Source organism: Callospermophilus lateralis, chromosome 14 (assembly GCF_048772815.1).
Source record: "Callospermophilus lateralis isolate mCalLat2 chromosome 14, mCalLat2.hap1, whole genome shotgun sequence".
In the NCBI taxonomy this organism is placed as follows: domain Eukaryota; kingdom Metazoa; phylum Chordata; class Mammalia; order Rodentia; family Sciuridae; genus Callospermophilus; species Callospermophilus lateralis.
In genome coordinates this window covers 96,865,210-96,878,393 of record NC_135318.1, presented here as the reverse complement: position 1 = coordinate 96,878,393, position 13,184 = coordinate 96,865,210, and the positions used below count along the sequence as shown (strand labels likewise).

Genomic DNA, 13,184 nt, shown 5'->3' with positions numbered 1-13,184 from the left:
TCTTGTCTCTGCCTCCCAAATTGCTGGGATTACAGATGTGTGTCACTACACCCAGCTCCCACCCACTTTTTCTGACTCTCACTGAGAGGAACAGCAGGCAGATGTCATCATCACCTTCTGCAGTATAGGGAACTGAGGGATATAGAACTAAACTCTTCTGGCCAGGGGCAGAAATTAGAGCCCTAAGCCCAGTTTTCTTACTCCTCCCCTCTCCCAAGAATAGGAGGAGGGGAGAGAGTCTCTGCAGCAGCTCTGAGGCACTCACTTCCCTGTCCCCTGGCCACGGCAGGACTGCCAGAGCACTTCCCAGACAGGAGGTTTCTGAGGAGACCGTAGCCCTGTGGGCCTCTGAGATTCCTTCTAGTCTCATCTTAGAAACACCTCTGCAGAGGTGGTAATAGCAGCAAGTTCTTAGAGACAAACCTGTGCCTGTGGTAGGATTTGTGGTTTTGTTTTTAAGAAACATACTTTTCAAAACAAAACAAGCTGGGCGTGGTGGGGCACACCTGTATTCCCAGGAGCTCAGGAGGCTAAGACAGGAGGATAGAGAGTTCAAAGCCAGCCTCAGCAACAGCAAGGTGCTAAGCAACTCAATGAGATCCTGTCTTAACACAAAATACAAAATAGGGCTGGGGATATGGCTCAGTGGTCAAGTGTCCCTGAGTTCAATCCCCAGTACCCACCCCGTCCCCCCAAAAATAAAATGATACCTACCTAGGCTGAATTCTAAAATGGGTTCATCTGGATCTTGTATGTTTCCTGAATAGAAATGAAAGAAAAAAAATCACCTTTATTAAATCTTTCCTTGCTTTTTTAGATTTAATACAATAAAATCTACCACTCTACTTCTTCCCACACCCAACCCCCAGTTATTATAGGAAATTATTTCTTTGCTTTCTAAACATTTTACTTTTGAGAAGCCTCAGGTTCTAAGACCACAGTGTCCCTCCTTCTGGAGTCCACATGCCCACAATGCAGAGGGTTTGTCACAGCCAGGTATGTACTATGGACATTCCTATATCATCTATTGGCAAATGGGCCCCAAAAAAGGTCCACTTAAACTGGAAAAGATGACAATCAGGATCTAGCAGAGCACCTCCCAGGGGGAGGGTTGACTGTCCCTCCCAATTTCCTAGATCAATCGTAAGAAAGCCACAGCAGAGCACCCTCCCCATTCCTCCTGTCCATCCTATGCCCAGGAGGCAGGGTTGGACAGTGTGGGCCCTGCATGCTGAGAACTCACACCAGGGGCCCTGGGCAGACCCTGCAAGGCTCACCTGCCAGAGATAGGCCCAGCATATCGGCTGCCACATCGATGGTGGAAGCCCGCTGCATTGCACGGGCCCTTGCGCCATGGCGAGGGCTGTGCTCTCTTGCTGTCATGATGTCATTTGTGAGGATGTGCTTCTTGTTCCTGGGTCAGACCACACCTGATTCCCCAGGAAGCAATGTCACCAAGTCCTAGTCTCCTAAGGTGGCAGGAGCCCTGAGAAATAGAAGCAAACGCTGGTAAGAAGCCAGAAGGATGGTGACTGCAAGGCACTATGGAGAAAGAACAAGACCTAACATGGGCAAGAGGCAGTAACCAGGGTCCTCTGGCAGATAAGGCACTGGAGTGGCATACCCGCTGCTCTCAGCCCATCTAATTACTACTTCTCCCCTCCACTCCCCCAACACAGTGCACCCATGGATTCCCATAAAGAAATCATGTTCTCTTCAACAGATATGCCACAATAAATGATGTGACTTATGTGCTCATACAAATGGTGTTTGCCACATCCAGTGGCACATGTCTATAACCCCAGATACTCAAGAAGCTGAAGCAGGAAGATCAAAAGTTCAAGGCGAGCCCCAGTATCACAAAAAATAAAAATAAATAAATAAGGCTTTTGAGATTTTTCTTGTTGCTTTATTATGCTCTCCTATCAGCAAGTCTTACAGATCCTTTATAATCTCCAATCAGTTCACCCCTGCTTGGATAGAGGGACAAGAGCTGCGTGAGAGGCCTGTGGTCCACGGGCACAGAAGAACTCTGGAGGGACAAAACTCAGGTCTCTAATCTACTTTTCTGCTTCTCTGAGCTACACAAACTCCTGTATGTCTTGGTCTCAGGCTCTGTTTCCCACAAAGCACCAAGTGGTAATCTGCGCCTAACTGAAGGGGAAAGTGCTGAGGTGAGAGGGCGCAGGGCGAACTGCCGCCACAGGCTGAGTCAGACAGAGGCTGCCCTGGTGCAGCACAGAGCTCACGCTCCACTCCCAGAAGTAGGTTAAGCAGAGAGAATGGGGCGTCGGGGTTATCCAACCTATGTCCTACAACTCCTGCTGGATCCAGAGGAGCCAATCTTTGTAAGTCAAGATAATGAGGCTAAGTCATAAGGCTGTTAAAAACATCCTCTTGAATGTCTCCACACATCCAGGAAGACCCATCTTCCCAAGGGTTTCTATGCCTCTGTACCTGAAGGACCTGGGTTTCTTCTCTTGACTCAATTCAAGTGACTTACTGGACATGTTTGCTTTTGGACCACGTGGCATTTCTTCATAGAAGATCGTCCAAATCCATCATCTAAAAACAGAAAAGTAGAAACTTGATGAGCTGATCAATCTGCAGCTTCTGAGAACACAAAGCCTAGAAAGGTGGGGAGCCAAGAGCTACTCCATGTTGTTTGAGCTCTATACCCTAATCTAACTTTTGGCTCAAAAACACAAGTCTTGCTTAAACCTAAAAGAATAAGAAATAAAAAGTGCCCATTCCTTCCTCCAGCTGCCAAGGGGTAATCTGTTGGGGGAGTCTGGGCCTGCCCTACAGAGCCAAGTGAGCAGCTGAGTGGGTTTAGGAAAAACACGGAGATGTGAATTTGAGTCCGAGCTTTCCTGCTCACAAAACCAGACCCCAGGAGAACCCTTAGAGGCTATGCCTTTTGGTGCTGAAGATAAGACTAGTTGTACACGTCACATAGGGCTGCAGCTGAAAACCAAATATGTGAGAAGAGGACTCCACTGAGCCTCCCTCTGCCCCTGCTGCTGTTGCCTGGCTCCCAGAAGGAAGTGCCAGGCCCCACTCAGGACCCAGGGCCTAGCTCATGAGCCACCTGAAAAGTCCCAGGTTCTAGGAAGGGGAAGACAACAAGAAAAGTGTGCTCAGCCCTCAGGCAGACTGTTTCTGGCCCCTATCTCTTCCACTGGGGATGCCTAGGGGCACTCAGCTAGGCACCTCAGCAACCTCAGCACAGAACCTTGGCCTGGCAGGGGAGCCACTGTAGAAATCACTAAGGAAAAGATTCACTGTTTTGTTGGTTTAATCACAGCCAGGCATGCAGGTACAGTCAAAAGGTTTACAAGGGCTGGGAATGAAGCTCAGTGATAGAGGGTTTTCTTAGCATATACAAGGTCCTGAGTTTGATCCCCAGTATCCCGGCCCATCCCCACCCCCACACAAAGGTGTATAAGCCAAAAAAATATTCAGTACAAACTGTACAGCTGTACAACTATAGTACTAAAGCCTGCATTTTACAGTAATGCTGTTATAAATGAACAAAAATTCACTAATAATGCAAATGGCAAGTGGTATGAACTCATGAAAGATGAATACACATGGTAAATATTCTGGAAAAGAGACCAAACTCTATAATAATGAAAGCAATGCTAAATACACCTATCTTCACCTAAATTAGTGGAGGTTTATCTGTTCCTCTAATGAAAATACATGTTGCTAGTGAACTTGGGGGACACTGCACAGGGCTCTCCTATACTCGGGTAACTTTAAAGTTGTATAAGCATTTCAGAAAACAAATCTTCAAAATTTATAAGTGATAACAATGTTTGTAAGTGATACAAGATTTGTAAGCAATAACAAGATTCTTGCCAATAATACAATATATGTAACGGACTACTGAACAGAGATACCTGTAGCATTACTTCTAAAGACAAAGGCCAGGTATCAGTACGTATGTTCTGGAAAAACCATAAGATATGCTATTTATTATACAGCTGCTAAAATGATCCTAATAAAGCCCATAAACACATGAGAAGTTCTTCAACCTCATGTGTCATCAGGGAATGCAAAATGAAACCATGAGCTACCCCTGAACACCCACTAGAGGAGCTTCAAGGGAAAGAGTGGGCAGAGCCAAGTGCTGGCAAGGATGTGGGATGATAACTGCCCCTGACGTAGCTGGTGCAGCAGAAGCAGTGTGGCCACTCTGGAAACCTGGCCATCTCTCTGCAAGCCTCTCCCATGACCCGACACCACTCAGGGTGCAACAGCTAACAGCAATGCACACTTATGTCCACCAAAACAAATGTGTGCAGAACATTTAGAGCAGTGACTGCCTTAACTGATAGTAAGATCCCAGAGATAATCCAAACCCTAATCAACAGCAGGATGGAATAACATGGATGAACTTTGGAGACAGTGTCATGGGGAAAGCCAAGCACACAAAGCCGGCTCTAGGCAGGGCTGCCTGTGTGGGGTGCCCCCAGACATGGAATCCGTGAGTGAGGAGTCAGCAGAGGGCTTTCCACTGGGAAGGGCTAGTGGGGCTCCGGTAACACCCTCTTTCTTGGTTTGGGGTCTGGTTCCCTGAATGACTACACTGAAGATTCACTGAGCTGTGCATGAGTGGGTTTTGCACCTCAATAAAAAGTGCATTTTATTCCTCTACTAACTATAATAAAGACAACACAGCATGAACAAACGCTGATGTGGGCTCTGTGTATCAGGTGTGCTTTAATGAACTATTCCACCTGCGCTCTGGTCACAGCTGTTTAAAGAGCAACGACCCAGAGGGAAGGAGCCCCAGGGAGACCACACTGAGACACTGGCCATGTCTGGAGTGATCATGGGGTCTGTGTTTTCTGTCTTCCTGTACCTCATCTTTGTGCATCATGGAAGGGTGCACACTATGCTGACCCACTGGGTGTGACTGTGGTGTGAGGGAAGAGTTCCTGCCTCTTGACCCTTTTCCCAGTGTGTCTCCAACATTCCATCACCTGCCCTGCTGCCCTGCTCAGTTTGGGACTGAAGGAGCCAGGGAGACACTTTGCATGGGACAGCGGAGACACATCACCTAACCAAGGGCCTCATCTGTACCCCACCATCTTGCCATTCCTTGGGGGCTCCACTTTTATCCCCTTCTCCTCCTCCTGCTGGGTCCCTGCACACTTTTACATTAGGAAGGTGGCTTGTATTATAGGTGTGGTGGCGTCTCTGGAAATAGAAATCCTTCGAGTAGAACATCTACAGACTAATTTTACACTAGATCATGGGTCAGAGAAACTTTTAGGTCAAAAATACCTCAGAAGCCACTTCATAGTTATTTGGGGGCATTTAATTAGAATCTGCAATTGAAGTCACCAAGACCCAGAACGTGAAGCTAATTTGCACAGCTGAACTCGATTTTCCTTCTTGGTCTCATTAATTTCAGATAATTCACCAAGGACTCCCGTATTCCCAAAGCCCATGTTTTCCTTCCCAGCTCCATCTGAAGATCAGACAAAGCTCATTAGGAGGAAGAAGAAAACGGGGCTTAACTCAGGGAGCACAGAGAGAATGTTGGAGTTGTTTGGGGGGTTGAAATTTCTTCTTGGGGGCAAGAAGAAAGCAGCAATTGATCATGAAATTCATGCCCCCTTTCCCCACTCTGGAAATACGGGACCCCTTTCAGCAAGAGAACATGTCATCAAATGGATACCAAACCCTGAGGTCCTACCCACCAAGGTCCCCTCTCCTAGGCAATGCTGACAAGGGATCCTGGTGAGTCAGAGTGGTGTGGGGCTCCATACAGGGAGTAGGATTCGTTAGTGTTGGCAAGGACTCTCAGAAGCATCTAAGGAACCAGGCTTGGGAAGGAACTTAGGAATCTCAGGCCATGAAGGAGTCTGAGAGGCCCCTGGACTTCAGTGGCCTCTCAGGGGCTGCTGAGTTAGTACTGAGGATGGGGATGAACCATAAGAACTCCACTTTGGTCCATTTTATACACTGGCATTCTTCTGAAAATAACCTTCAAAATAAGTTGCAAAGATGAGGTTGCAAAAGTATAGACAGGTGATTTTTCTCAAGGTCACCTGGAGGTGAAGAATGAACTACCAGAATCCACGAAAAGCAAAAAGCCCAAATATGACTGGGGCTCCTCTGCTGCCCCGCCCAGCCCTTTGCAGGCCTTGTGGCAGCAAACAAGCCAAGAACCTTCCCTGTGCCCCCACTGTGCACACACATGCAGAGTACAAACACAGGGACAGAAAGGACCATGAAAGGTAAGAGAGTCAGTGTGAGTCAGCGGCCCCTGAGAGAGAGCTACTTTAGGAGGTGGAAAGAGGAGGAACTTTCTCTCAAAAGCTGGAATCCAGGATAGCTGATAATCACTGCTCGATGAGGTGTCTCACCACTCATGGACACCCAAAATTACTATTATAACAACCTAAGATGACAAATTTCTCCTTCCTCCAGGAAGCCTTTACTGTAGACAGACCTTACTGACAAGGGTTCCCCTGACAGGGCTAAGCATCTGTACCTCAGGGTTCTGCACTTCCTCGAGTGACAGTTCTGGAAGGGCCATCTGGGAACCTTGTGTTTCTCCCATGTCCTCTGGAGTGCCTAGCTCAAGCCTAACCCCGCACCAGGGTGCCTAATGCATACCTGATGCTTAAACAAATCATCAGTCTCTGGGCTCACCTCGTCTGGCTCCACCCCACTTCTCAGGCAGTGACAGGTCCTTCTCGCTAGTCCCCTTCCAGTTTTGTCAAGCTGTGTGACTGAGTGCAGAAGAGGCACCTGCCTACATGTGGATGGTAAAACACTCTTGAGATCTCTTCCCAGCTTGTAGTGGAGTAGGCAGATGATTCCAAGGCCCCAGGGTAACTCAATGTCAGGAAATCAGGTCCTTGAGATCCTGTGGAGCACAGCCCTCTCCCCTCCTTTTTCCCACATACATACCGGGCTTAAGTTAAGCAAGAAATAAGCCTTTGTGGATGAAGCAGCAATTGATCATGAAACTCATGCCCCGTTCCCCACTCTGGAGACATGGGACCTCTTTCAGCAAGAGAACGCATGTCATCAAATGGATAGCAAACCCTGAGGTTTGGGGGATTTTGTTATAGCATCTAGTGTTAGTTACCCTGAAATGTCTGGCAATACCAGACACTCAATTAGCCACTCTAATGAAACAAACATGTCAATCAGCACTTAAGACTTGAGCACAGCCTGGGAGAAAAGGATGCTTTGTTCTCTGGTTGAAGTATGGCTGGTTCAGGATAAAGGAGCACACAGGTGATAGAGGGACCACCAAGAGGCCAGGAAATAGGAAGAACGCAGAGAAATAAAGATCTCACATCAGTAGAAAGTCAACCAGACAGAGCATTTGCCTCCTACGGGAGCCAGGAAAAAACTCAGTTTCTGCTACAATTCTCGCACAATCGAGAACAGGTCTGTGAAGCCCAGGTACCTGGGGTATTCCCACACAACAGCACAGTCTCCAGCAGGCACTAGCCGGGAGTCCTCTACTCTAATCCAATTTGATCCTGAGACCATCTGAAAATGGTGTCAGATCCCACAGGCTGTGGGTTCAGGCCCACAAGACTGCCCCTCCCCATTTCAGATATCAATCACAAGCACAGATTGTCACCTATACTTCTGACCCACTGGCTATCACCTGGGAGTTGACTCTCTTTAGGTTCAATTAATTTGTTACAGCAGCTCCAGAACTCAGAGGAACAGTTATCGTGTTTACTGGTCTACTACTGGTTTATTCTAAAGGCTATCACAAAGGGTACAGGTAAAAGCCAGATGAAGAGATGCACAGAGCAAGGCCTATGGGAAGGGCTGCCAGGTTCTAGGAACCTCCATACATTCAGCCAGCTGGAAGCTCCCAGAAGTCACATCTTCTGGGTGTTCACAGAAACTTCACTGAATAGGCATGACTGGTGAAATCATTAGCACTGGTTTTTCAGCTCAGCCAGTTCCAACCCTCTAAACACATGACTGGTTCCTGGCAACCCCTCAGGAAGGTGGTTCAGGAGTCCCCAGCCACCAGCTATCTCATTAGCATAGAAAAGACACTTATCACTCTGGAGATTCTAAGAGCTATATTTTGGAATATAGCAGAATTGAAAGAGGAAATCAAATATAGCAGAATTGAAAGAGGAAATCAAATTTCACACCCCCTCTTTAACTTCAGGCCAGGCTCAGGAACACCCAGAACACATCAACTGTTTCTCTACCTGCAATGTCCCCTGGGCTAGACCTAGACCCTGAGGCTCCAGACACTCCATGGTATGAGATGGCCTTAGTGCTAAAAGGGCAGTTTCACTGTTGTGGTCCTAGAACTGCTAATCCAACCAAAGCAGGAAAGATGAGCCACTTGCTGCCATGAGGTGTTCCAGATGAGCCTCTATGTCCACACATTCCCTAGGGCCAGAGGGAACTGAGGCTACCCAGGACTCCACCTGGATTTGGACCCATGGGAAGCCCAGTAGATAAGGGTTTACAACAACATGGGTGCAAACTTCACAACACAGGCACAAACCTGGAAGTGGGCACAGGGTGAGTGAAGCACCAGTGCCACAGATGGAATGGGTCAGATCCAGACAGCTACAGTGACAGGAATGGGCAAAAGGCACAGGGCAAGCCCACAGAGAGGAAGAGAACCAAGGTAAGGGTCCAGAACTCATAGGCTTCACTCCAGGGAAAGGCAGTGGTGGTCCAGTAGAGGCTCCACACACCCGCCTGCCACCACAGCTCATTCTCTGATCCCCGCAAAGAGACAGGTGGCACCCACAGGGCCAGGAAAGCCTGGCTTCTGTTTCAGAGCAACAGCCAGTGGTGGCAGAAAATTGCTCTGCCTTAAGAGTGGAATGAATGAGTGGCTGAACACCTCCATGCGACAGCTCCAATGGAAATGCAAGCCTTGACAGGGAAGGGTGTGCCGAGAAGAGTGTGCGCCCAGGCGGGAAGACAGTAAAACCCACCCTTCCTTAAGTCAGGCCAGCCGAAGAGGAAAGGAGGAGTGTGTTCAGTACAAGAGAAAATCACCGCCATCAGATGAGAATAAAAGCGGGTGGGCTGGGCATGGGTCATTAAAAGCTAAAGGGCGAGCTCTGAGAGGAAGAGGAAGGAAGGACTAGGCCCAGCTAGAAGGCGGCAGTACAGAGTCCTGTATTTTAATTTAGCACATCTGAAGACTCCTTCAACCAATGGCTGCTCCCCACCCCATGCCTCCTCCCTCACTAAAATGCCAGAGAACAGCAGAGGCAGTGGTCTCTTAACCTTCCCCTTTCAAACAGCAGTCATCTACACAGGGAAGTTCTTAATCTTTGAGGCAAAATCAAAACTGCCTCCCAACCATAAAAGGCAAACAATGCCACCTGCCTCAAAGGATCAGGTAATAGCGGAACAATGGCCAGAGGCTCCCAGGACAAGGAAGAGTGGAGAGAAGAGCTGGGGAGGGCACAGGGTAATGCTCCTCATGTATTATGGCCCAGATCTCGCAGGCTCCCAGGCCTCCACAGCAAGCTCTTCACACCTATCCTTCCACAACCTCCACCTTCAGTTCAGTCTGCGAAGCATGCCACTTCAGAGTCCTCCTCCCCTACGGCAGCCTTGCAAGAGTTGTCGACTTCTTCAACCTCGGGCTCATAATCTACACAGCAGGAATAACGGATGCCCTGAAGAGAAACACCCAGAACATCCACATCTACTGCTTCTCTACCTGCAATGTCCCCTGGGCTAGACCTAGACCCTGAGGCTCCAGACACTCCATGGTATGAGATGGCCTTAGTGCTAAGAGGGCAGTTTCACTGTTGTGGTCCTAGAACTGCTAATCCAACCAAAGCAGAAAAGATGAGCTACTTGCTGCCATGAGGTGTTCCAGATCAGCCTCTATGTCCACACATTCCCTAGGGCCAGAGGGAACATTCCCTAGGAGCCTAGTGCAAGGTTCTCACCTCTGCTTTTTCCTCTCCTCCCCTGAGGACAGCCCTGGGTGCTTTCATACTGGGGGTGCCTTTATACAGGGGTGCCTTTATACTGGGATTCGATAAGCCTGGGAGGCTTTTGTCCACAGCCAAGTCTGGGTGAGTTCCACCCAACTCTCCAGGCTTCTCTGACTCCTCGAAGCAGAGCTCTTCTCCACAGTCCACAGCACTTGCTTGCATTGCAGATTATAGTGACCATGTTTTCCAAAACAAATATTAAACATAAAGGGTGTTGCTGAATGGAAGCCCTTCCTGGAGGCACCATGGCTTGTGGGGCAGCCTGGGCATTTGCGTCACACCAGTGGGGAAGACAGCTGACACCTGGTGAAGCACAAACAAGCATATGACCTTCTCCAAGGTCCCATCCCTGTGCCTGAGTTTCCCCAATCATACAATGAGGACAAAACTGTTAGAAGGATGGGTGAGGAGACCCCAGATCCCTGGGGAAGAAAATGAGGTGGATGCTCTGATGTTCCAGGCTTTGCATCTATTAAGCACCTCTCTATGCTGGAGAGGCTTTCTCTGTCCCTTGGAAGAGCTCAGCTCTCTGGCACTTTCTGCTCCCAGTACCTGCACAGAGGAAGAGGACTACAGGGAGTAAAGCTCTGACCAAAGAACTCACCATGCTGCAGAGCATCAGTGCAGCTGCTAATGCTTAACAGCAGAAAAAACAGTGCTTTAGAAAATCAAGCAGAGGAAGATAAGAAAGTGCCAGTAATCTGCATCCCTTCTCATCCACAGACACAAATACCTGCCCCCACCCCCCACCTGCTTGTGCTACCTGGGAGTCGATCAACCCTGTACCTCTGGCTTCCCATTCCTCCAGCTCTGTTCTCTACCAGTGACAATGAACTAGTGGTGAGGGCAATCACCCAATTTAATAGATATTAACAGGTCTCATTATTTTAATGAACATGGCAACTGAAATAATGACTGAGCCCAGATACTAATGCACATCCCCAGACTCTAATTCAGGGGGCTGGTCACCATGCTGGTCAGCCCAGGTTAGAATTGATACCTTGAATGGGTCCCCCAAAATTTGTAGGTTGAAACTTAATAGTCAGTATGAAAAGTAAGATATCCAGGTGGTGCATGCCTGTAATCCCAGGTAGGCAGGAGGCTGAGGCAGGAGGATTGCCAGTTTGAGGCCAGCCTTGGCAATTTGGTGAGACCCTGTCTCAAAACAAATAATAATAATAAAGGACTGGGGGTGTACCTCTGTGGTACAGAGCCCCAAGTTCAATGCCTAATACCACAAAACCAAAACAAAACAGGTAATCCTTTAGGCGGCCATTAGGTCTGAAGGGCTCTACCTTCTTGGATGGGCCTAGTGCCTTATAAAAGGGCTGAAGGGAACTGGCTAGGCCCTTTTTGCCCTTCTGTCTTCCATCATGTGAGGACACAGCAAGAACGCATTCACCAGACCATGATCTCGAACTTCCTACCCTCTAGAACTGTAATAAATAAATCTTTGTTGTTTATGAATGACCTAGTCTCAGGTACTGTAGAGCAGCCCAAACAGAGACATTATTAGATAGGCCAGTGGACATCCTTCAAATGACTGAGCAGAGGACAATTTTCACAAGAGCAGAATGAGCCCAGATGATTTCGCCTTTCTTTCCTGGTCCCCTCTAGTTTTCCCATCTCAGTCAGTGTGGCTCCATCTTTTCCACTGCTCAGAGCAAAAATCAAAATCAAGGCAAGCCTTCTCTGATTCCTCCTCTCATCTGCATCCCAATCCATCATGATTCTGTCAGCTCAACCCTCCCCACAGATACAGACTTCAACCCCCGCAGCACTCGAGCACCCCCGCCTTGGGCTTCTGACCAGTGTCCCTCCTACAGCCCAGTCTATCTACGACAGCAGCAGTAAGGACCCTGAACCTTCTAGCAGCATCTTCACCCTGCCCAGGCCGACCTGCCTGCTGGTCAGACCTCACCTGGAAGGCCTTCACACCAACCTCCCTTCTCTGGAACTCTTCTTCCTGGGACAATGGAACAGCTGCCTCACTTTCTTTGGGTCCTTCCTGAATCTCAACTTCTCCAAGAGGCCTTCAGGGTCAGGTTAGAATTGAAGCCCGGCCCCTAGTGGTCTACCTACAAGCCACAAACCTCCAGGGGATTATCGGTATAGGAAGTAGTTGAAAATAAGACATCCTGAAAAGAGCACAGTAAAATGCCTATGCCGAGCAGCACGGGCGCCAAGCCCTGCGTCTGGGTGCTTGCAGTCTGGGCGATGAGAGATGAGTTAAAAATAGCAGATGTGACATTAACCGGGCATCCAGAGCAGCTGTGGTTGGTGTGTGGTCCCCTTGGCCACCTCTGCTATAACAAACCCTCCTACCTCATGCTTCAGCCACTTTTTCTTAAACAACTACACTTTCTTGCTTCTACACCTCCTGCTGTTTCTTATGCATAAATTGGTATTTTCTTACACAAACAGCTGAAGGTCCATTGTGGAAAATTTAGGAACGCTGAGACGAACAGGGAAGCTTTATCAGGAGCTATGCCACAAGAAATGTAACAAAAACATATGGCAGACAATCTGAGGCCACACTGGTGGTGGCCTAACCTCCTCAGGAACCCACCCTTGCTCCTTTCCAGCCAGGGCACCCCCTACCCCTGTGCCAGCACCAGGGGTTCTGGAGGCTTTTCTTGGGGTCAATCAACCCACTGTTCTCAGACATTCCCCTCTCACTCCCAGGCACGAAGCGACACTTGTCATTTGATGAGTTTCCCAGTACAACAAAGACAATGAGAACCCTGTGTTGAATGGTGACTGCCTATGGAGTCCTGGAGACAATGTCCACAGTGTCAGTGCTGTTCTCTCTCTTATGACTGTCAATGGCTTTAACAAGTCTCATTTCTTGCTCTACTGTCAACTCAGCCACTTGAAACCCTCCCACAATTAACTGAAAGTTCGCCTCTATGTTGGCAGGGTAGGCCTTCCATTAGTGCCACAGAAATTTCCAAATAGGTGTATAAATGGATTGAGGAAACCATCATTATTTACCAACTCCCACATCAATGAGAACACATGGTTTCTGAAAACTGTGAGCCAAAGTGATGAGGACAATGGCTTTCCTGTGACCTGTGGGTCAACTTATCTGAGTGAGGGTCCACACCAACCCCTGAAGGAAAGTATCACACATCCAGATGGCCCCCACCAACCCAGGGCACTTACTCAAGCTTGTCCTAGAAGATACAGCTAGAAGTG

General features: G+C 48.4%; 1 protein-coding gene across 8 annotated transcripts in view; it reads right to left on the bottom strand.

Annotated features, from left to right (window-relative positions):
- Nucleotides 1–13,184, bottom strand: part of Inpp4a (inositol polyphosphate-4-phosphatase type I A) — a 135,807-nt gene that overhangs the window by 60,675 nt on the left and 61,948 nt on the right. For 7 of the 8 annotated variants that reach the window (XM_076833206.2, XM_076833210.2, XM_076833212.2 and 4 more), the window contains exons 2-4: nucleotides 2,504–2,565; nucleotides 1,278–1,486; nucleotides 715–759 (exon numbers count right to left, since the gene is read on the bottom strand). In XM_076833206.2, coding sequence (XP_076689321.1) covers nucleotides 715–759; nucleotides 1,278–1,383 — 151 coding nt within the window. In that variant the 5' untranslated portion in view covers nucleotides 1,384–1,486; nucleotides 2,504–2,565. Of the gene's footprint in view, nucleotides 1–714; nucleotides 760–1,277; nucleotides 1,487–2,457; nucleotides 2,566–13,184 lie in introns of all 8 variants that reach the window. The other variant, XM_076833208.2, reaches the window with a different exon arrangement.